Source organism: Balaenoptera borealis, assembly GCF_965194805.1.
Source record: "Balaenoptera borealis genome assembly, chromosome: 1".
Lineage (NCBI taxonomy): Eukaryota > Metazoa > Chordata > Mammalia > Artiodactyla > Balaenopteridae > Balaenoptera > Balaenoptera borealis.
In genome coordinates, this window is record NC_138860.1 from 18,718,049 (window position 1) to 18,741,064 (window position 23,016).

The 23,016-nt window shown below is 39.7% G+C and overlaps 1 protein-coding gene and 1 long non-coding RNA gene across 5 annotated transcripts in view; one reads left to right on the forward strand and one right to left on the reverse strand.

Moving 5' to 3' along the window:
- The window catches only part of LOC309630584, a 50,600-nt gene that overhangs the window by 21,145 nt on the left and 6,439 nt on the right, over window positions 1-23,016 (forward strand). Inside the window, exons 3-4 of one of the 2 annotated variants that reach the window (XR_014245772.1) lie at window positions 10,001-10,131; window positions 10,594-10,740. This is a non-coding gene — a long non-coding RNA (uncharacterized lncRNA). Of the gene's footprint in view, window positions 1-10,000; window positions 10,132-10,593; window positions 10,741-23,016 lie in introns of those variants that run through there. The other variant, XR_014245771.1, reaches the window with a different exon arrangement.
- Window positions 13,961-23,016, reverse strand: part of SLC30A10 (solute carrier family 30 member 10) — a 57,950-nt gene continuing 48,894 nt past the window's right edge. For all 3 annotated transcript variants that reach the window (XM_082395014.1, XM_082395012.1, XM_082395013.1), the window contains exon 4: window positions 13,961-19,982. In XM_082395014.1, the coding sequence (XP_082251140.1) occupies window positions 19,483-19,982 (500 nt within the window). In that variant the 3' untranslated portion in view covers window positions 13,961-19,482. The remainder of the gene's footprint in view (window positions 19,983-23,016) is intronic.

Below are 23,016 nucleotides of genomic sequence, written 5' to 3' on the forward strand. Positions count from 1 at the left end.
CTCTTGTGAATCCTTGAAAAAACAATAAGCAATATCTTTTAAAATAGTGTAACCAAAACAAAACACAAATATCAAGTAAAAATTTCCCCTTATAAAAATAATAATAAATAAATAAATTAAATGGGGGTGAATAATAGTACCTACTTCACAGAACTGTTTTGAGGATTAAATGAATTAACATATGTTAAAACACTATACTAAGTGGTCAAAGTTAACTTGCATTATTTCAGAATTTTCTTTAAATCAGGCTTTTGCTAGTTAAGGAAATGTATTAAAAAGGAGAGCTTTTATAACACAGCGGTGAGCCTATAAGTTTTATGTGATAGTTATATTTCAACAAACATTCAAATCAATACACAATATTTTAAAAAAAGGTGTTTGTTCATGTATCACCTAAAATCATTTCCCATATCCTGCTTTGGGAATACAGTTCCACATCAGGCTGTCTGTTATCCATAAAGAGAATATAGGAAGTTGAGTTTTTAAAGCTTAAAGGTAATCTTAGAGAAAGTTTTAAGCTTCCTAGATATAGGGGAAATAAGATAAAAAATAAAAAGATAGAAGTGGAATGTAATAGATCAGATGCCAAAACCCTCTAGCAAAGGAAAGAAAATACAGTTTTTGTAAGACTTCTATTTCCATAGATCCAGCTGTCTCCTGTGGGGAGGACATCCTGAAAGAACACAAGTGGCCTTCAGAACAGACCTTAGGCCAATCTTCTGATGCTTGAGTTACAAAGAGGTCCTGTGTGAGGGAGCTACAAGGGGGACAGGAGCCCAGAAGAATTCATTGCAAGAACATAAGGGAAAAGGATGTAAGATAAAAAGCCTTTGGGCAAAGAAAACAGGGCGGAGCTGAAGGGAAATAAAGTTAGCCAAGAACAGAACTGAAACACTCGTCATGTGCCACAGATGTACAAGCAGAGGACACCAAAGCAAAGTAGCAAGAATTACTCAAGATGCTCAAGAATAAAACAAGAAACTCAAACATGAACCATGAGACCCTAGGACAGATGCACTGAAGGGACCCTGGAGATCATTCACCCAATGACCTCATGTCACAGAGGGAGAAAAGAAGGTCCAGGGGGAAAAGACTTATCCAAGATACTGAAGCACAGCCCAGTTCAAATCCAAGTTCAGATCCAACATCCAAAATGTGACAGCAAAATAGAAACCCATTCTTTAATTAGAGGATAAAAGAGAATTCACTTAAGTGGGGAAGAAAAATATAAGACATGGCTCTTAAAGAGACAATCATTTAGTGTTCTTCATTTTAACTTTTTGAATCTCCAACATGAAATTTACAATAAGCCTTATTTACAATAAGCTCAATCTATAATTGAGCCTGTTCTCAATTGAGAACAGGCTATATAAAGTATAAAAGATAGAATTAAGGGAGCGGAGTCAAGATGGCAGTGTGGGAAGACGCAGAGTTCGCATCTCCCCACAACTAGGGTGCCTGCCGGACACTAGTGGGGGAACCTCGATGCCCAAGGAGACAGGAGGAACCCCCAAGTGAATCAGTAGGACGTGGGGGGACTGGGGGGGGAGGAAAAGTGGAGGCCAGACAGGAACGGCACCCCTGAGGGGTGGCTGAGTAGGGGGAGGGGTTCTCACCCCTGGAGGGACCCACAGGGGCTCAGATCAGGGGGGAGAACACCCAGCGTTTCCCCTGCCCAATCGGCCTGGGAAGTCTGCCCGGCTCTCTGGCCGGGTCCTATGCCCTCAGAGGCCCCCTCCAGGCCACGTTGGTCCTGGGGGCGTAGAAGGGAGGCCAGGGGGGAGAACAGGAGAGGCAGGTGGGAGAGGCCCTCCAGGACCTGGAGGAGAAGGAGAGGAGGGCCTTTGCCCTGCCCACTTGAGCTCAGGAAGCCTGCTGGGCTCCCAGGTGGGATCCCCTGCCCTCTAAGACCAGAGGCACAGGCACTCTTGGCCCCTTCTGTTCTGTTGAGCCTAAGCCCCACCTCCCACACCCCCAGGGCCTTTTCCAGCCCTGTGAGTCCTGAGCATAGGCCCCCACCACCGCCCAAACCCCACCCCTGCTTAAGGCCCTCCCTCCATAGCCAAGGTCTTTTCCACCTTTTTTTTTTTTTTTTCTCCTCCTCTTTTTTACTACTGTGGTTCTGTTTTACCTTCCGGTTGTTGTTTCATCTGTATTTTTATTTTTATATTCTTTCTAACATACCAGTTAGTTTCCTAGTCTAATTTTATTTTACTTTTTATTTTTATTTTTTTTTAATTAATAGACTTTTACTTTTTTTTTTTAAGTATTTGTTTTTATTTATTTATTTATGGCTGTGTTGGGTCTTCGTTTCTGTGCGAGGGCTTTCTCTAGTTGTGGCAAGCGGGGGTCACTCTTCATCGTGGTGCATGGGCCTCTAACTGTCACGGCCTCTCTTCTTACAGAACACAGACTCCAGACGCACAGGCTCAGTAATTGTGGCTCACGGGCCCAGCTGTTCCGCGGCACGTGGGATCTTCCCAGACCAGGGCTCGAGCCTGTGTCCCCTGCATTGGCAGGCAGACTCTCAACCACTGCGCCAATAGGGAAGCCCCTAATTTTATTTTTTACTTTGTTATTTTTCTCCTTTTTTCTTGTTTTTTTTTTTGCCACCCCACACAGCTTGCGGGATCTTGTTTCACAAGCTGGGGGTCTGGCTGAAGCTCCTGCAGTGGGAGCTCTGAGTCAGAACCACTGGACTAACAGAGACCCTCAGACCCCAGGGAATATTCATTGGAGTGAGGTCTCCCAGAGGTCTTCATCTCAGCACCAAGACCCAGCTCTACCCAATAGCCTACAGACTCCAGTGTGGGAAGCCTCAGGCCAAACAACCAGTAAGATAGGAACACAATGCCACTCATCAAAATAATAATAATAATAAGATGGCAAAAAAATATGTCACAGATGAAGGAGCAAGGTAAAAACCTACAAGACCAAATAAATGGAAGAGGAAATAGGTAAGCTACCTGAAAAAGAATTCAGAGTAATGATAGTATAGATGATCCAGATCTTGGAAATAGAATGGAAGCATGGATTGAGAAAATACAAGAAATGTTTAACAAAGATCTAGAAGAATAAAGAACAAACAAACAGAAATAAACAACACAATAATTGAAATGAAAAATACAATAGAATGAATCAATAACAGAATAACTGAAACAGAAGAATGAATAAGTGAGCTGGAAAACAAAATGGTGGAAATAACTGCTGAGGAGCAGAATAAAGAAGAAAGAATGAAAAGAATTGAACATATCTCAGAAACCTCTGGGACAACACTAAATGAACCAACATTCTAATTATAGGGGTCCCAGAAGAAGAATAGAAAAAGAAATGGTCTGAGAAAATATCTGAAGAGATTATAGTGGAAAACTCCCCTAACATGGGAAAGGAAATAGTCAATCAAGTCCAGGAAGCACAGAGAGTCCCATACAGGATAGATCCAAGGAGAAACACACCAAGACACATATTAATCAAGCTATCAAAAATTAAATAAAAAGAAAAAATATTAAAAATAGCAGGGAAAAACAAAAAATTGCACACAAAGAAATCCCCATCAGCTGATTTTTCAGCAGAAACTCTGAAGCCAGAAGGGTGTGGCAGGATATACTTAAAGTGATGAAACAGAAAAACCTGCAACCAAGATTACTCTACCCAGCAAGGATCTCATTCATATTTGACGGAGAAATTAAAACCTTTACAGACAAGCAAAAGCTAAGAGAATTCAGCACCACCAAACTGGCTTTACAACAAATGCTAAAGAAATTTCTCTAGGTGGGAAACACAAGAGAAGAAAAAGACCCACAAAAATTTCATTACATGAAATTTCTAAAAATCTTATATTTGTATTTGTATGGAAATATGTATGGAAATATGTTAATATAAATGTTTCAGACATTGCATGAAATTTCTAAAAATCTTATATGTTCTGGTATAATGTTATAAGTAATAATCCTAGTTATTACTTTAAAATGTATATCTCAGAAATAACTAATTTTCTTGTCAACTGCATTATTATGAACTTTCATCAAATCTTTAACCGTGGTCATTTTTAAGTCTTTTGTCATTTACAGACAGTTCTGGGTGTACTCTGATGATTTTGCAAATATGTTCCTATAAAAGGGTTTCATCTTCAAGAAATTCATGGAAAAGACTCTGACAAGTACAGGTTTCTGGTAACTGATGGTACTGCTGAACTGAATGAATAAGCATTTTCAGAACTCTAATGAAAAACTGATGAACTCATAAAAGTGCTAACAAAAGATCAAGATGAAAAAAAAAATTAATTACATGGGACTGAGTGAACTGATGAGGATGAGTATAATTTGTGTGACTTTCTGTCTGAATTTAAAAAAAAAAAAATCCCACAAGGACTCAGAGGCAAAGAATATACAAATCAGTTTTCACTGCAAAGTAAAGGAGCTGTTACAGTGAAGGATTACTGGACTGAATGTCAATATTATGACATAGTATGAGTGTGTTTCATGTTTGGTAATTGCAATCATTGTTGCTTTTGTTGTGGTCATCCATGTACAATGCTTGGTGTCAGTCTATTTATCTCTTGTAAAAATAAAATACAGTGTGTGTGTGTGAAAAAAAAAAAAAAACAAACAAACCCAAAACAACTAAGAAAATGGTAATGGGAACATACATATCGATAATAACCTTGAATGTAAATGGATTAAATGCCCCAACCAAAAGACACAGACTGAATGGATACAAAAAGAAGACCCATATATATGCTGTCTACAAGAGACCCATTTCAGACCTAGGGACACATACAGACTGAAAGTGAAGGGATGGAAAAAGATACTCCATGCAAATGGAAATCCAAAGAAAGCTGGAGTAGCAATACTCATATCAGATAAAATAGACTTTAAAATACAGACTGTTACAAGAGATAGGGAAGGGCACTACATAATGATCAAGGGCTCAATCCAAGAAAAAGATATAACAATTATAAATGTTTATGCACCCAACATAGGAGCACCTCAATACATAAGGCAAATGCTAACAACCATGAAAGAGGAAATCTACAGTAACACAATCATAGTAGGGGACTTTAACACCCCACTTACACCAATGGACAGATAATCCAAAATGAAAATAAATAAGGAAACACAAGCTTTAAATGACACAATAGACCAGATAGATTTAATTGATGTTTATAGAACATTCCACCCAAAAGTGGCAGACTACACTTTCTTCTCAAGTACACATGGAACGTTCTCCAGGATGGATCACATCTTGGGTCACAAATCAAGCCAAGGAAAATTTAACAAAACTGAAATTATATCAAGCATCATTTCTGACCACAATGCTATGAGGTGGGAAATCAATTACAAGGGGAAAAAATACTGTAAAAAACACAAATACATGGAGGCTAAACAGTGTGCTACTAACTAACCAAGAAATCACTGAAGAAATCAAAGAGGAAAACAAAAAATACCTAGAAACAAATGAGAATGAAAACACGATGACCCAAAACCTATGGGATGCAGCAAAAGCAGTTCTAAGAGGGAAGTTTATAGCAATGCAATCTCACCTCAAGAAGCAAGAAAAATCTCAAATAAACAATCTAACCCTACACCTAAAGCAGCTAGAGAAAGAAGAACAGAACAAAAAAAAAAACCCCAAAGTTAGCAGAAGGAAAGAAATCATAAAGATCAGATCAGAAATAAATGAAATATAAATGAAGAAAACAAAAACAAAGATCAATAAAACTAAAAGCTGGTTCTTTGAAAAGATAAACAAAATTGATAAACCTTTAGCCAGACCCATCAAGAAGAAAAGGGAGAGGACGCAAATCAATAAAATTAGAAATGAAAAGGGGAAATAACAACTGACACTGCAGAAATACAAAGGATTATAAGAGACTACTACAAACAAGTATATGCCAATAAAATGGACAACCACAAAGAAATGGACAGATTCTTGGAAAGGTACAATTTTCCAAGACTGAACCAGGAAGAAATAGAAAATATAAACAGACCTGTCACAAGTAATGAAATTGAAACTGTAATTTAAAATCTTCCAACAAACAAAAGTCCAGGACCAGATGGCTACACATGTGAATTCTATCAAACATTTAGAGAAGAGCTAACACCCATCCTTCTCAAACTCTTCCAAAAAATTGCAGAGGGAGGAACACTCCCAAATTCATTCTACAAAGCCACCATCACCCTGAGTACAACACCAGAAAAACATATCACAAAAAAAGAAAATTATACACCAATATCACTGATGAACATATATGCAAAAATCCTCAACAAAATACTAGCAAGCAGGGGCTTCCCTGGTGGCGCAGTGGTTGAGAATCTGCCTGCCAATGCAGGGGACACGGGTTCGAGCCCTGGTCTGGGAAGATCCCACATGCCGCGGAGCAGCTGGGCCCGTGAGCCACAATTACTGAGCCTGCGCGTCTGGAGCCTGTGCTCCGCAACAAGAAGAGGCCGCGATGGTGAGAGGCCCACGCACCGCGATGAAGAGTGGTCCCCACTTGCCGCAACTAGAGAAAGCCCTCGCACAGAAACGAAGACTCAACACAGTCATAAATAAATAAATAAAAGAACGTGAATTTCAAAAAAAAAAAAAATACTAGCAAGCAGAATCCAACAGCATATTAAAAGGATCATACACCATGGTCAAGTGGGATTTATCCCAGGGATGGAAGGATTCTTCAATATATGCAAATCAATCAATGTGATACACCGTATTAACAAATTAAGGTATAGAAACCACATGATCATCTCAATAGATGCAGAAAAAGCTTTTGACAAAATTCAACACCCATTTATGACAAAAACTCTCCAGAAAATGGGCATAGACAGAACCTACCTCAACATAATAAAGGCTTTATACAACAAAACCACAGCAAACATCATTCTCAATGGTGAAAAACTGAAAGCATTACCTCTAAGATCAGGGACAAGACAAGGATGTCCACTCTCGCCATCATAGTTTTGGAAGTCCTAGCCACAACAATCAGAGCAGGAAAAGAAATAAAAGGAATCCAAATCGGAAAAGAAGAAGTAAAACTGTCACTGTTTCAGATGACATGATACATGATACATGTGTGTGTGTATAACTGAATCAGTTTGCCATACACCTGAAACTAACACACTGTTGTAAATCAATATACTTCCGTTTTTTAATATGAATAAAAAGCAAGTTGAAGAAAAAAATATATAGTTGGAAATGGTTATTTTATTAAGCATGCTTTCCTCTGAGGTTTGGAATTATCTCAAACACTTTATACATGTCTGCACAATTTTGTTTTATGACAGTTTAGTAATTTAAAAAATAGTTCTAAGAAAGGCAAAAAGACATCAAGAACCCCCAAATAACATGGAAGCAACCTAAATGTCCATCAACAGAGGAAAGAATAAAGAAGATGTGGTACATATATACAATGGAATATTACTCAGCCATAAAAAAGAATGAAATAATGCCATTTGCAGTAACATGGATGGACCTAGAAATTATCATACTGAGTGAAGGAAGTCACACAGAGAAAGACAAATATCATATGTCATATGATATTGCTTATATGTGGAATCTAAAAAAATGGTACAAATGAACTTATTTACAAAACAGAAATAGAGTCACAGATGTGGAGAACAATCTTGTGGTTACCAGGGGGAAAGTGGGGGGGATAAATTGGGAGATTGGGATAGACATATACACACTACACTATATAAAATAGATAACTAATAAGGACCTACTGTAGAGCACAGGGAACTCTACTCAATACTCTGTAATGGCCTATATGGGAAAAGAATCTTAAAAAGAGTGGATGTATGTATATGTATAACTGATTCACTTTGCTGTACAGCAGAAACTAACACAACATTGTAAATCAACTATACTCCAATAAAAATTTTAAAAAAAAGAACTCCCAAATAACAAAGGACACTATCTTAGCATAGAGCAATGGGGCTCAAAACATCTGTTTCAAATGTGATGGCCTGAAACATATGTGGGTGTGGAAGTCCAAGTCCAGGACACTGTAAGGAGGAGATAGGAGGCCAACATTGTTGGAAACCACAGATATCTCACCCAGGGCATTCTCTGCAGTGAAGTGATGAGCACTGAAGTGACTTATAAACTGTATATCAGAGGCTCATTTGAATGTTGGTGTCAAAAGAGAAAGAAAATACCTACTTGACAGACTGTGGGGTGAGAGGTGAACCACACTTCACCATTTACCTCCCTTCATTCATTCATGTATTGATGTTTGACAGATAGTTACCTGAGTATTTGGGTAACAGTCTGGCCACTGACAAGCTGTGTGACACCCTGTGCTAGGACACACAAGTTAGCCAGACTCTCTCTAGCCCTGATTATTTGACACCATCTTATTGGTTACAGCAGTGGTTATTGGTTATTACAGTTACACAGTAGTGATGGCAGCAGTGACATGAAGAGTATTTCCTAGGAGTGACCACAAAAGAAGAAATCACCTTAGGCATCTAGCAAGTCTTCTAATCATGATATTTAAAGGATTTTGTTTTACATTAGGTCCTTGTTGGTTATCTATTTTAAATATAGCAGTGTGTACATGTCAATCCCAAACTCCCAATCTATCCCTCCCCGCCACCCTTCCCCCCTGGTAACCATAAATTCATTCTCTAACTCTGTGAGTCTGTTTCTGTTTTGTAGACAAGTTCATTTGTATCATTCTTTTAGATTCCTCATAGAAGCGATATCATGTGATATTTGTCTTTTTCTGGTTTACTTCACTTAGTATGACAATCTCTAGGTCCATCCGTGTTGCTGCAAATGGCATTATTTCATTCTTTTTAATGGCTGAGCAATATTCTGTTATATCTACATACCACATCTTCTTTATTCATTCATCTGTTGATGGACACTTAGGTGGCTTCCATGTCTTGGCTATTGTAAACAGCACTGCAATGAACATTGGGGTACATGTATCCTTTGAAACCCATGTTTTCCTCCAGATATATGCCCAGTAGTGGGATTGCTGGGTCATATGGTAGTTCTATTTTTAGTTTTTTAAGGAACCTCCATACTGTTCTCCATAGTGGCTGCACCAATTTACATTCCCACCACCAGTGTAGGAGGGTTCCCTTTTCTTAAAGGATTTTTTTAATAGTCCCATGATTCAAGGAAATAAAATGAGGCAAAAGGAGAAAGTGCATTTGATTCATGTCCTAAACATGAGACAGTCATGGAGGCAGATATATACGTAGAAGGGCTCAATAAAAACAGCTAACATTTTAAAGTCACTGAGTCTTTGTCAGGAATATGCACGATCTCATTTTATTTTCACAGCACTCCTGGGAGTAGGTATCATACCTCACGTCGGAAAGTTTGGAGGATACTGACACTCCAAGATGTGAAGTAACTTGCCCAGGGTCACACAGCTTCTAAGTGATCTTCTAAACAGGATTTACATGCTCAGAGCCTGCTTCATTAAAAAGCATCAACAAATATATTAAGTACTGAAAATATGCAAAAGAGCCAAGCAGGTCCCCTGACATCTGGAACTGACACAGCTCGGCCTTGGTGTTGCTAGGACTGGCCTGGCACTCACGGCTAAGTCAGAGTGTTCTGTTGAACACAATCTCTCAGGACGTCAGCACCAGACAAGAAGCCACTCTGCCCTCTGATCTTAAGCTCAGATAAAAACAAGAGTGCTCTGCCAGCCAGAGAAATACTGGACATTCCCCTACCCAGGATAATATGAATGACTGCTGTTTTTTACCAATTAAAACTGAAGCCTCACTTCATTCCCCTCACCTTGTAGACAGAATTTATTAAGACACCCAGTCATAGAATTATCCCACTTGCCGGCAGCATCTAATCCAGGGCAAAGCCCCCCTTCCTTGAATCCTCCCCCAGATCAGCTAACACAGCCTGGAGGCTGTAACAAATCCTTGTGAACACACTTGCTAAGATACTTCATGGTTCCCCATGGTGGACAGTCCCCTCCCTGCATTGAGCATTAAAACCCATTTGTTTTATTATTTATCCACAGGTGTGTCCTGGTGGTCTTTGGATGAAAGACAGTGACAGCCGTGGAGCTGAAGCCCTCACTGCCTCTGACTGGAACCTGGACCCAGAAACCCTCCGTAAAGCTCTTGTTGGAGACACCAACTTGGTTGGGAGGTGAGGTTCTGCAGAACTGGGCCCTGGTAATCCACTGAAGCCCTTCAGCATTGGGTCAATTTCACTTTCCTAGGAATAAGGTGCCTTGGGATTTTTCGGTCATGTGATCAAGTCTATATTGTTCTTTGGTGAAATAGTAGAATACGGCCTCTGCCCTCAAGATGTTTAAAATCTAATTGGGTGCTGACACTCAAGGCTGGTCTATGCTATACATTTTGGCATTTCCACTGTGAGTAGTGAGTCAAAAACAAGACTAACTCTTGAAATCTTACTTATTAAAGTTGGTAGTTTAAAGAAGGCTTAGCATTCCTAAGAGCATTTATAGATCCGGGCTCTGTGCTGGGTACTCCACAGGGACCATCGCCTTTAATCCTCCCAAAAATCTCATGAGGCAGGAATTATGACTTTCTCCACTTTTACAGATAGTAAAAATGAGGCTCAGGAAACTTTTTTTGTTCACAGATAGTGGACTTCCTGAGGTCAAGCAGCTGGTGGAGATGGGACTTGACAGCAGGCAGACCCCAGAGCCAGAATGCTCAAACTCCAAGCTATATTTCATAGTATATGTTAATTCTTATAATAAAATCTCTCTGGAAACCCCTTTTTTTTTTTAATTAATTTTTATTGGAGTATAGTTGCTTTACAATGGTGTGTTAGTTTCTACTGCACAGCAAAATGAATCAGCTCTCTATATACATATATCCCCTCTTTTATAGATTTCCTTCCCATTTAGGTCACCACAGTGCATTAAGTAAAGTTCTCTGTGCTATACAGTACGTTCTCATTAGCTGTCTATTTTATACATAGTATCAATAGTGTATACGTGTCAATCCCAATCTCCCAATTCCTCTCACCCTCCTGGAAAGCCCTTTTCTATAACCTAGATTTGGTCAGGCCATGGGCCAGATCACGTCTCCCCACTTAGGAAGCCCTCTGCTGTGCAAGTTTTGACAACAGAAAGCAAAAGCTATAAAGCAAAGCTTCAGGCATCACTCCTTCTAAAAGTGTCATATTCGTTTTTTCTAAATACTTTTGAACACCAGATTAGAGCCACACACTCACAGCCCAGCACAGGTCCCAGGTTTCTGAGGCAGATAGAAGACCTGGTTATTATCATCGCCACTGCAAGCCCATATCGACACCAGCCACTCGGAGAATTCATACCTCCTCCTTCCCCTCCCTCCCCTGAGAAAATGCAGGCAAAAAACCCACCCAGCCCTGTGGTTAAAAATTCCATGAAAATTACATTTGCATCTCCAAGCCTAAAAGAACCAGTGTGGGGGCTTCCCTGGTGGCGCAGTGGTTGAGAGTCTGCCTGCCAATGCAGGGGACACGGGTTCGAGCCCTGGTCCGGGAAGATCCCACATGCCGCGGAGCAACTGGGCCCGTGAGCCACAACTACTGAGCCTGCGCGTCTGGAGCCTGTGCTCCGCAACAAGAGAGGCCGCGATAGTGAGAGGCCCGCGCACCGCGATGAAGAGTGGCCCCCGCTTGCCACAACTAGAGAAAGCCCTTACACAGAAACGAAGACCCAACACAGCCAAAAATAAATAAATTTAAAAGAGTTGCTATTACAAAAAACATTAAAAAAAAAAAAAAAAAAGAACCAGTGTGATGTACCAAATATTGTGACTCTATATGGGAGCTCATTAGAATGGTACAGCCACCTCTGTGAACATACGGTTCAAGTATGAGACAAAGGAAAGTCCACCATCCTTCTGCCTTACAAAAGATGAGCGAGATTTGGCTCTATTTCCCTGCGTGGAATATGTTCATTTCAGAGCGTGCTCCTGAATCAGGACACTAGGGGCTGGAAGAGTGGCAGTTTGTCATCCACAGAAAGTCACCCTTTGGGGCAAAGTGACATGCTAACATAGAAAAGGAAGGAATCAGAAAAAAAAAAAAAAAGAGAGAGAAAGCAGAAAGGAAATCACTTGGAAAATCTCATTCAAAACTCAAAAAAGTGAAAATGTCTTTTTAGGATAAACAGAACAGGCTACTGTGTGATATTCACTCCCCAACTCATACGAAACTCCATTTACCAGTCCACAAGGAACCACCCTTACACCCTCTCACGTTCTAACCTCCTTAGGTTATCTTGGCGCTCTTCTTGTCTGCTGAAGAAGATAAAGCTTGCCGGGGCCCAGCAGGGCAAAGGGGGCTTCGGCGACAGGCTGAGGAGTTTGTCCTCTTCCTGGAGCAGAGGGAAACAAGAGGGTCGACAGGAAGTTCAAGGCGCCAGGAGGCTGGTCAGGAGCTTTCTGCACCAGCACAGGTGTGAGGTGTTAAAAGCTGCACCCAAGAAATGGGACAGGAATAGAAAAGGAGGGGCTGACATCGAGAGTCCTTTGAAGGGAACGTTAATTGAGCGTAAAGATTAGTTAGACACGGGATGAGAGAGAAGGTGGTATTCAACGTGGCAGCAAGGTTCCAGCTGGTTTGGGAAGAGGGGCATGGAGGAGGGATGGTGGGCAGAATGTTCCTACTAAAACCAACAGAAGAGCATCACGGAACGCTGAGTTTAGAATTGGGATAAACTCATGGATAAAGAAGACGTGGTACATATATACAATGGATACCACTCAGCCATAAAAAAGCACGAAATAATGCCATTTGCAGCAACACGGATGCAACTAGAGATTATCATTCTACGTGAAGTAAGTCAGAAAGAGAAAGACAAATACCATATGATATCCCTTATATGGTGGAATCTAAAATATGGCACAACTGAAGCTATCTAGGAAACAGAAACAGACTCAAAGACATAGAGAACAGACTTGTGGTTGCCAAGAGGGAGGGGGGTGGGGGAGGGATGGAGTGGGAAGTTGGGATTAGCAGATGTAAGCGATTATATATACAATGCATAAACAACAAGGTCCTACTGTACAACACAAGGAACTGCGTTCAGTATCCTATGATAAACCATAATGGAAAAGAATGTTTTAAAAAAGAATGTATATATACATGAATAACTGAATCACCTTGCTGTATAGCAGAAATTAACACAACATTGTAAATCAACCATACTTCATTAGAGAAAAGAAGAATTGGGATAAACTCCCAGTGAATGTGGAATGTCTGTAGACTCCCGTAGGACATCCCCAGGGAGACCTTAGCAACAGCTCCTGGGGCTCAAGATCCTGCGTGAGGCGGGAGACGAGATGGTAGGTCTGCTGAACACTGAACACAGAGCAGCATAGATCGTGGTGGGGAAGATGTCTGCACAAAATCGTTTCACCAAAAACTTTTGTTCCTGGTATTTCCCCAGTGTGCACCCTCCAACATCCCTCCTACAAAAGCTTAGCGCCTGCTGCCTAGGGAATGAAGTCTCAGCTCTCCAGATGAGTTGTCCTCTCCCTGTTTCTTCACCCACTGAACTATTCCAAGGCTAGTTTCAAATGGAAATCTTCTGCGCTGTCCCTGACTCTTCATTCACTCCTCTTCACTTTTACCCATGTTGATGGTACCACTGTTTAGTGCCATTTAGCTTTAAGTGGTATTTAACTGACAAAATGGGACTACAGAGATGAGAGGAGGTGGGATAAGAGCAGGAAGGATGCAAGCGCCAGATTGAAAGCATAAGATAATAAAATCCATTGACATTTAACTCTGCTCTCACCTGTTTGATCTCCTGGGATTCCTACAATAACTCTGTAAGGAAGATAACACAGGCTTTCATCATTAAGCTCATTCATAGATAAGAAAACTGAAGCACAGTGAAGTTAAATGATTTGTCCAAAGCCTCCAACCAGGAACACCAAGTGTTGAACCTATTCGTTCATTCATGTGTTCATTCATTCATTCATTCATTCATTCATGTGCCAGGTACTGCGGCACTGTTCCAAGCACTGGGATAGAGGCTGAAGAACACAGTGGTGGATTATACAAAGCCTTATTCTATTTGGAGAGACAGGAAATAAACAAATGCGTAATACAATGTTACCAAGCGACAGTGCTATGAAGAAACATTAAGGAAGGTAAGAGACACAGAGAGAGGCTGGGTTCTCTTTTAAACGGAGTAGTCAGAGATTCTGGAGCCTAAGCCCTAGAGTACTGAGTACTTTCACCCCTGCTCCATACTCCAGACTCTTATTGCTGAAGGAAGCTAATGGCCATGAAATATTATGTAACCCTCTCCTTTTGCAGATGTTGCCCAGGGCTTAGAATGTGCACATTTGAGCACCAGAACCCCTCCAGCACAAGATCCCCCCCACTCCCCGGCCATCCAGGCTACAGGTAGCTCTCTTTAAACTCCCACAAAGGTGGACTGCCTTTTTCACATATAGACTATAAACTCCTTAGAGGCAAGAAGCACTTGTACATGGTTTACAATAAGTATAAGCCGATTAATCAGTTGACTGATGGGTAGGATAAAAGCAATTGAAAGAAGTGGAAGACTGTTCCCCTTATTCAATAGTCATAAAGATGCCAGTCAATTCATTGGAGAGATTTTCAAATCTATAGGGTCTCTCCCAAAAAAAGCCTAACCTCTCACCATTCCCTAAATCCCAGGAGCTCCCCTCCTACACAAACGCATTGGGTAGCCAGGGCCAAACAGGCCCCACTAGAAAACCAGATCAGTCCAGGTTACAGTAAGTAAGGTAGCTGGGTCAACTGGTGACATTTCTGCCAAGAGTGGAGAGTGGCAGAGGGGTGTGAAATGGAGACAGAATTAGTCCTGAATTATTAAAATCAATCCACGGAGTTACTGAGTGGAAATTGACTAGAGTAAAAGTGACAAAGACAAAATGCGTTCAGCTAGTTTGCATTATCTGTTTAATTTTCACAAACATATCTCTCAGTCATGTGTTTATTTTTAAAACTTTTTATCGATAGCACCATTGAACATCTTCACTTTTAAATGTATGCATCTGTGCATACATCACTGGGGGACTTCACATGCAATTAGCGATGAGTTATTGAAACTTTGTATCTTAGAGTTTTAATAATTCCCCCAAATGTGACAATTATACTTTGGCAAAATCACCTGTGAGGACAGAAGGAAGACCTCAAGCAACAAAACTCCACAATACTGTAACATAATTTCAGACCTCCAGGAAGCGGTCATTCTCCCTTGAAAATCATCATCCTTTCCAGGTTATTCCCATCAGAATGCAGAGCAGGTTCAGTGTCTCTGGCCTGGCTTTGTACCAAGAGGAGACCATTGATCCATCTAGCAATTAGCAAGAAAGTTCCACGTAAACAAAAAAAGTCCAGAATGAAACACCTGAAAAGCTCCAGAAAAAAATGCACATTTTCATTAGCTAAACTGCAAATTCATAAGAACATTGAGATTACAGTGAGGATTAGGGTCTGATGCAAGTTCCATTTGAGCAGCTAGTTCCCCAATTCAACGGCTTCATTCCTGTTTTATTCCTGTGGCTAATCACATGCAAATACACTCAGAAGCACAAATAGGTGACAATTAATCAAGTGAACGACAAGGGCTATACAATAGGCATGCTTACTAAGCCTAAATTAGAAACCCAAATTAGGTTGCCTTTCCTCGTTTTTTTTAAACCAGTCTTTTCTGCGATCTTTAATTGCAAGAGTGTGAAGATACATTACACGCGGGATCATTTAAAAGCAGGAAATGTATTTTGTCCTCTTGGAAAAAAATGGATATGATTTGGCAAAGGATTAAGTGAGTCATGAACAATAAAAAAATGTTTTTAACATCCGAATTTGTCATTGCACTAAGATGCGCTGTTTGTCAGAAACCAGTAACAAAAAAACATCATCAAGTTTAAAACTGGTGGGAAATTAAACACCTTAACTCCAAGAATCAATTGTGCTGATGTAACCCCTTCTCATTTAGCAGTGAGTTCATCAAACTGAGGATATTCATGAGTTGAAGAGCTCATCACAAACAGTGAGAGCATTTCATTCACTGTTATATTGACTGATCTGTATAGTCAGATTTATAAGGGCTTTATTTTCCAAATTACATTGTTCTATGTAAAGACGACTGTATTTTTATAAATAGTTTTATCTAGCCTTTAAAAATATTTTTTTTAAAGAGCAAATTCTGCAGAGTGATTAGATTAAAAGAATTACTGGGCCCTGGAAGGGCTTTCATCAACAATATCCCTCAAAGACCCTTAGGTTAAGTCAGTGGCTTAGAACTAGGGGCTATTCTGCTCCCCAGCGGACCTGTGACAATGTCTGGGGACATTGTTGGTTGTCACAACTTGGGGGTATGCTACTGGCATCTAGGGGGTAGAAGCCAAGAGATGCTGCTAAAAATCCTACAAGGCCAAGACAGCCCCGCACAACAAGGAGCTATCCAGTTCAAATGTCAAGGACAAGGAGGTTGAAGAAGCATAGCAAAAGCTCTTACTACCTCAAAAGGCAGTTTATTATGATCCAAAATCTACCCCAGTGATTTCTTTGACATTCAAAGCACCCATTCCTACTGAACTTTGAAGTTCCTGATTTACCTCCACTAGAGTTTGGCCAGCTGGTGGCAAAAAAAAAAAAAAAAAAGGAAAGAAAGAAGGAAAAAAACGTAACTAAACATGGAGAGTATTCTAAATTCTTCCTCAATGTCTCCCTATTTTATTGATCAAAAAATTAAAGGGGTAATATATTTTTCTGTCAACAATGGAACCTGGTAGCCCCACGGGTATTCATAACGGACAAATATCATGAAAAAAAAAAAGTAACCTCTATTTTCACAAACAGAGTTGAAAGTTGGAAAATAAAAGCAAACTTAGTTTTTCCTATAGCTGGTGCTGAAACAATGCAGAAAGGACTCTTTCCATAGAAATAGGAGGCTATCCCTCTTCCCCAGGTTAGAACACCTGATGGCTGGTCCTGATCTGACACACAGAGGATTCCCTAGACTCTTAAAAAATTATTTTCAGTTTCTAAAAAAAAAAAGAGAGAATTTTCTGGAACTAACCTAAGCACACAGGAACGCAAAACTGAGTAGCAGTATTTTTCTAATCTCAGAAAAAAAAAAACAGTGTTGTTTAGGCACCACTGCCACTTTGCAGGGCTCATTCAAAGGAAAAAAGAAAATATTTTTGTTTCCTTGGGAGAATTAAAATGCAAGACAACTAAAGGGAGAGTAAAACCCAAGTAAAAACACCATACAGCAGGCATCACGGAGCCTGAGTGGCAAATGCAAGCACCTAACCTGACAGAAAAATATTGCACTTAATTAGCTTGTTTGGACATTATTAAACACACCGAGCCCAACTGTCTTCAAAAGGTACTATTTCACATTGACTGCATTCCATAATTTGGTATGTTCATAAATGTCCATCGAGATAATTTTCTGAGGTTAGATTTAATTATGTTGGAATTAAGAGCCTTTTCCTTTCCAGAAAAATACTTTAGAGATTAATTAAAGAACATTATTTGGATGTAAACTAATATGCATTCCTTTACCCAGCTGCAAAAAAAATTATAAAATTATAATTTTTCCCTTTTAATAAAAGCAGAATGATATGAAATCAAATTAGACTTTCAAATCTGGAAGTGAGAGACATTTCTTCTTTGGCTCTAATCAGTGCATCTCAACCAACATTTATACAAGAGAATTTGGTCCACATATTACTGTGGTGAGTTTCACAGAGAATCCTCTGTTTTGTGTGAGTACATGCCATGCTTTTAATATTAAGAGTAAAAATGTTGCCTTATATCTACCCCCATTGTAGCTATTAAGTATATATACACTATAGTACATACTATATAATACTATTAAGTATATATGCTTAATAAACTCCTAGGGATAAAAGCATATTTAGGCATTTTTCTATTTACCTAATTCATGGCCAATTTAAACTCGGATAATAAATTTTCAAGGAATAAAAATTTTCCTATCTACTGATCACAGCTGCTTCTTTATTTCAGCCTTAGAATTTAAAACTATGACAGTTTTTTAAATGGTGTTTGTGTTGAAAAATGTGGGTGCTTTTTCTGTTCCCAATCCAGCATTTCTGATGAGAACTGTGAAGATTCTAAACTGTGCAGACTCAATGCTTAGAGCCTGAGGGATGATCTTTTACAGTCAATTTTGCAACCCATCAAAAAAGATTCTAGTTCTTTAGCGAGGCACCTCCTGTTTTCTTATACTTATTTTGAGACTGTTCTGATGAAAATATTGCTGCCTAAACAGTTTGTTAAATTCATGCCAGATGTTTCTCCAGTACATGGAATGAAAATCAGATTCTAATAGATGTATTTGAACTTGATAATATGGGTCAAGAGACATAAAAGAAAAATGTAAGCTCCTTGAAACACATTAAAGGCAGCAATTTAATTAATTCTCATCTCTCCCTTGGACATACACTTTTCCATCAAATTACTAGTTGGCAACTATAGTAAATACTTTAAAATATGTCTAATTAAAGGAAAGTCAATCTAGCTTATTTTGGGGGCAAGAATGCATACTCAATGCCATATATTTTCCTATCCCGAGAATACTCATTTTCTCCTGGTAAATGCTACATAGATCAATGTGATCATATAAAAGAAGACTGAAGGGAAATTTGGGCAAATTAGTAAATCATTAATAAGCAATAAATGAAAACAGTCCTAACTAGACTGACTCTAAAAGACAGTATATAAGTACTGTGTCATACTTAAAGAAGTAGAAATATTCCCACACTTCCAAGTGAAAAGAAAAGCATCTTATGTATTTGAACATTTGAAACATCCTATAGCTGTAGTTCAGTTCACAGCAGAAAGTCTTTTTCTCTCTACCTCTCAAAATGAAGAAATCATCAAAATGCATTTTCTTCCTGCCTTTCCCCACCCCCAATAAACTTGAAGTCCTCTAATGTTCTGAGAATATTTTCTACCTTACTAGGTATTTGTTTTACGTTTATTCAAAAATTAGTCAAAGAAAAAAATTTCTGCAGTTATAGGACTACCTAACTTTCCTCTTTTATGATCTCCCAGTGGAATAGAAAAGAATATAGCTATTATGGTTCTTAAGTTTTTTTTGATGTGCTTGGCTATGAGCTCACCTGAGAGTCAGCTAGCAGTTCTAAGCAATTTCAAACAAAAACTACTTTGAATCCTGTGTCCACAATTATTGAGTCCCAGCCTTCAATGTCCCTGATACGTATACTAGTGCATTTGCTTCGGAAAATAAATGTTCAAACAAAACTGTTGAAGAGCAGCATGAAACATCCAGGATAATGTAGAAGGGTTCTCGGTCACATAAAAATTAACAGACAAGTTCAACTAACATCCCAAACAGCCAACCCCCTATTGAACACAGAGTGTGTGCACACTGTGAGTGTGATCAGAGTCTATGACCCACAAATCTCTTCCCACAAGCCCAGCTAGTGGTTCCAAAGTGCCTCGCCTATGCAGCTTACTGATGTGGGCACCAAACTAAAAATGTGTGCTGTTGATATAACGTGAGTCCTCCTGAGATTTGCTAAGAGCTTGTCCGTGGTCACTCAGACAACCTTCCAAAGATACTTCAAGAGCCACTTCTGCTGTTTGTCGTCTCCCAAGGCCATCACTCCGGGACAAGTCCAGTGGGGGACAGCCATTGTGCTCGGCACAGCCATTGATGTGGGCCAGAGGCAGCGCCCCGGGGGGACAGCACAGCTGCTTGCTGCAGCCCTTGGAGATGCAGGGTGAGCTACAGAGCAACTGCAAGTCCTTTTGCTCTAGGGGCCCCTTCAGGTCCACCTTTTCAAACTGGATGGTCACATTGTGGATTCCCGTGTTGTGGAAGATTTCTCGAATTTTTATACTGGCATCCCGATCTCCCCCGTCCTGCTGATACTTGATGTGCAGAGTGGCAATGATCTTCCCACTTATAAGTTCCCAGATGTGAACTTCATGGACACTGCTAATTCCGGGCACGGCAGAGAGCTTACTCACTAGAACAGGGAAGAGAAAACAATAACCAAGGTGAGGGCTCCATTTGAAACATGGAACCACCAGGGGAGGATAGGGTCCCCTTAAGCATTTGCACCAGAATGATGTAGTTACTAAGAATAACAGGAAGAAAAATAGCTGTACCATATATGGGTACATCTTCCCATACATTTTCCCATAATCTTCTTCTTCCTCTCTGAATTCCTCTACCATACACTGTTAGTCCATAAAAGGCAATTCAAGAAAATAAGTTTCATAACAATCCCCTCCCGAAAATGCCCCGGGTGGTTGAGTTTACAAGGCATTCGACACTATGATGGACTGGCGTGGGAATATAAAGTATATAAAGTATAAAGTGGGAATATAAAGCCTTTTTTAAAGGGGATTTGGCAATGTGGATCAAAAACCTTTCCCAGCAATTCTAATACTAGGAATTTAACCAAAAGAAATAACCAAATATTTATGTACAAGAATGGTTTGGGCAATGCTTTTTGTGTTAATGAAAAAAAATGGAAATCGTTAAATCAATTATGTGATAGAATATGATACAGCTGTGAAAAAATAAGTTGCATATTTAAGGATATGAGAAAGGGTATATAATGTATTTTTAAGTGAAAAAGCAAATAGCTAGAATGTATATGTGATATGATATTTTTTCCTCTTTTTTTTTTTAACATCTTTACCGGAGTATAATTGCTTTACAATGTTGTGTCAGTTTCTGCTGTATAACAAAGGGAATCAGCTATACATATATATATCTCCATATCCCCTCCCTCTTGAGCCTCCCTCCCACCCTCCCTATCCCACCCCTCCAGGTGGTCACAAAGCACAGATCTGATCTCCCCGGGCTATGCGGCTGCTTCCCACTAGCTATCTATTTTACATTTGGTAGTGTATATATGTCCATTCCACTCTCTCACTTCATCCCAGCTTACCCTTCCCCCTCCCTGGGTCCTCAAGTCCATTCTCTACGTCTACATCTTTATTCCTGTCCTGCCCCTAGGTTCTTGAGAACCTTTTTTTTTTTAAAGCTTCTTTTTTTTTTTTAAATTATTTATTTATTTATTTATTTATGGCTGTGTTGGGTCTTCGTTTCTGTGCGAGGGCTTTCTCTAGTTGCGGCAAGTGGGGGCCACTCTTCATCGCGGTGTGCAGGCCTCTCACTATCGCGGCCTGTCTTGTTGCGGAGCACAGGCTCCAGAAGCGCAGGCTCAGCAATTGTGGCTCACAGGCCTAGTTGCTCTGCGGCACGTGGGATCTTCCCAGACCAGAGCTCGAACCCGTGTCCCCTGCATTGGCAGGCAGATTCTCAACCACTGCGCCACCAGGGAAGCCCCCCTTTTTTTTTTTTTAATTTCCATATGTATGTGTTAGCATACGGTATTTGTTTTATTCTTTCTGACTTACTTCACTCTGTATGACAGACTCTAGGTCCATCCACCTCACAACAAATAACTCAATTTTGTTTCTTTTTATGGCTGAGTAATATTCCATTGTACATATGTGCCACATCTTCTTTATCCATTCATCTGTCGATGGACACTTAGGTTGCTTCCATGTCCTGGCTATTGTAAATAGTGCTGCGATGAACATTGTGGTACATGACTCTTTTTGAATTATGGTTTTCTCAGTGTATATGCCCAGTAGTGGGATTGCTGGGTCATATGGTAGTTCTATTTTAGTATTTTAAGGAACGTCCATACTGTTCTCCATAGGGGCTGTATCAATTTACATTCCCACCAACAGTGCAAGAGGGTTCCCTTTTCTCCACACCCTCTCCAGCATTTATTGTTTGTAGATTTTTTGATGATGGCTATTCTGACTGGTGTGAGGTGATACCTCATTGTAGTTTTGATTTGCATTTCTCTAATAATTAGTGACGTTGAGCATGCTTTCATGTGTTTGTTGGCAACATGAATATCTTCTTTGGAGAAATGTCTATTTAGGTCTTTGGCCTATTGTTGGATTGGGTTGTTTGTTTTTTTGATATTGAGCTGCATGAGCTGCTTATATATTTTGGAGATTAATCCTTTGTCAGTTGCTCCGTTTGCAAATACTTTCTCCCATTCTGAGGGTTGTCTTTTCATCTTGTTTATGGCTTCCTTTGCTGTGCAAAAGCTTTTAAGTTTCATTAGGTCCCATTTGTTTATTTTTGTTTTTATTTCCCTTTCTCTAGGACGTGGGTCAAAAAGGATCTCGCTGTGATTTATGTCATAGACTGTTCTGCCTATGTTTCCCTCTAAGAGTTTTATGGTGTCCGATCTTACATTTAGGTCTTTAATCCATTTTGAATTTATTTTTGTGTATGGTGTTAGAGAGTGTTCTAATTTCATTCTTTTACATGTAGCTGTCCAGTTTTTCCAACACCACTTATTGAAGAGGCTGTCTTTCTCTATTGAATATTCTTGCCTCCTTTACCAAAGATAAGGTGATTATATGTGTGTGGGTTTATCTCTGGGCTTTCTACCCCGTTCCATTGATCTATATTTCTGTTTTTGTGCCAGTACTATACTGTCTTGATTACTGTAGCTTTGTAGCATAGTCTGAAGTCAGGGAGCCTGATTCCTCCAGCTCTGTTTTTCTTTCTCAAGATCGCTTCGGCTATTCAGGGTCTTTTGTGTTTCCATACAAATTGCGCAATTTTTTGTTCTGGTTCTGTGAAAAATGCCGTTGGTAGTTTGATAGGAATTGCATTGAATCTATAGATTGCTTTGGGTAGTAGAGCCGTTTTCACAAGGTTGATTTTTTCAATCCAAGAACATGGTATATCTCTCCATCTGTTTGTATCATCTTTAATTTCTTTCATCAGTGTCTTAAAGTTTTCTGCATACAGGTCTTTTGTCTCCTAAGGTAGGTTTATTTCTAGATATTTTATTCTTTTTGTTGCAATGGTAAATGAGAGTGTTTCCTTAATTTCTCTTTCAGACTTTTCATCATTAGTGTATAGGAATGCTACAGATTTCTGTGCATTAATTTTGTATCCTGCTACTTTACCAAGTTCATTGATTAGCTCTAGTAGTTTTCTGGTAGCATCTT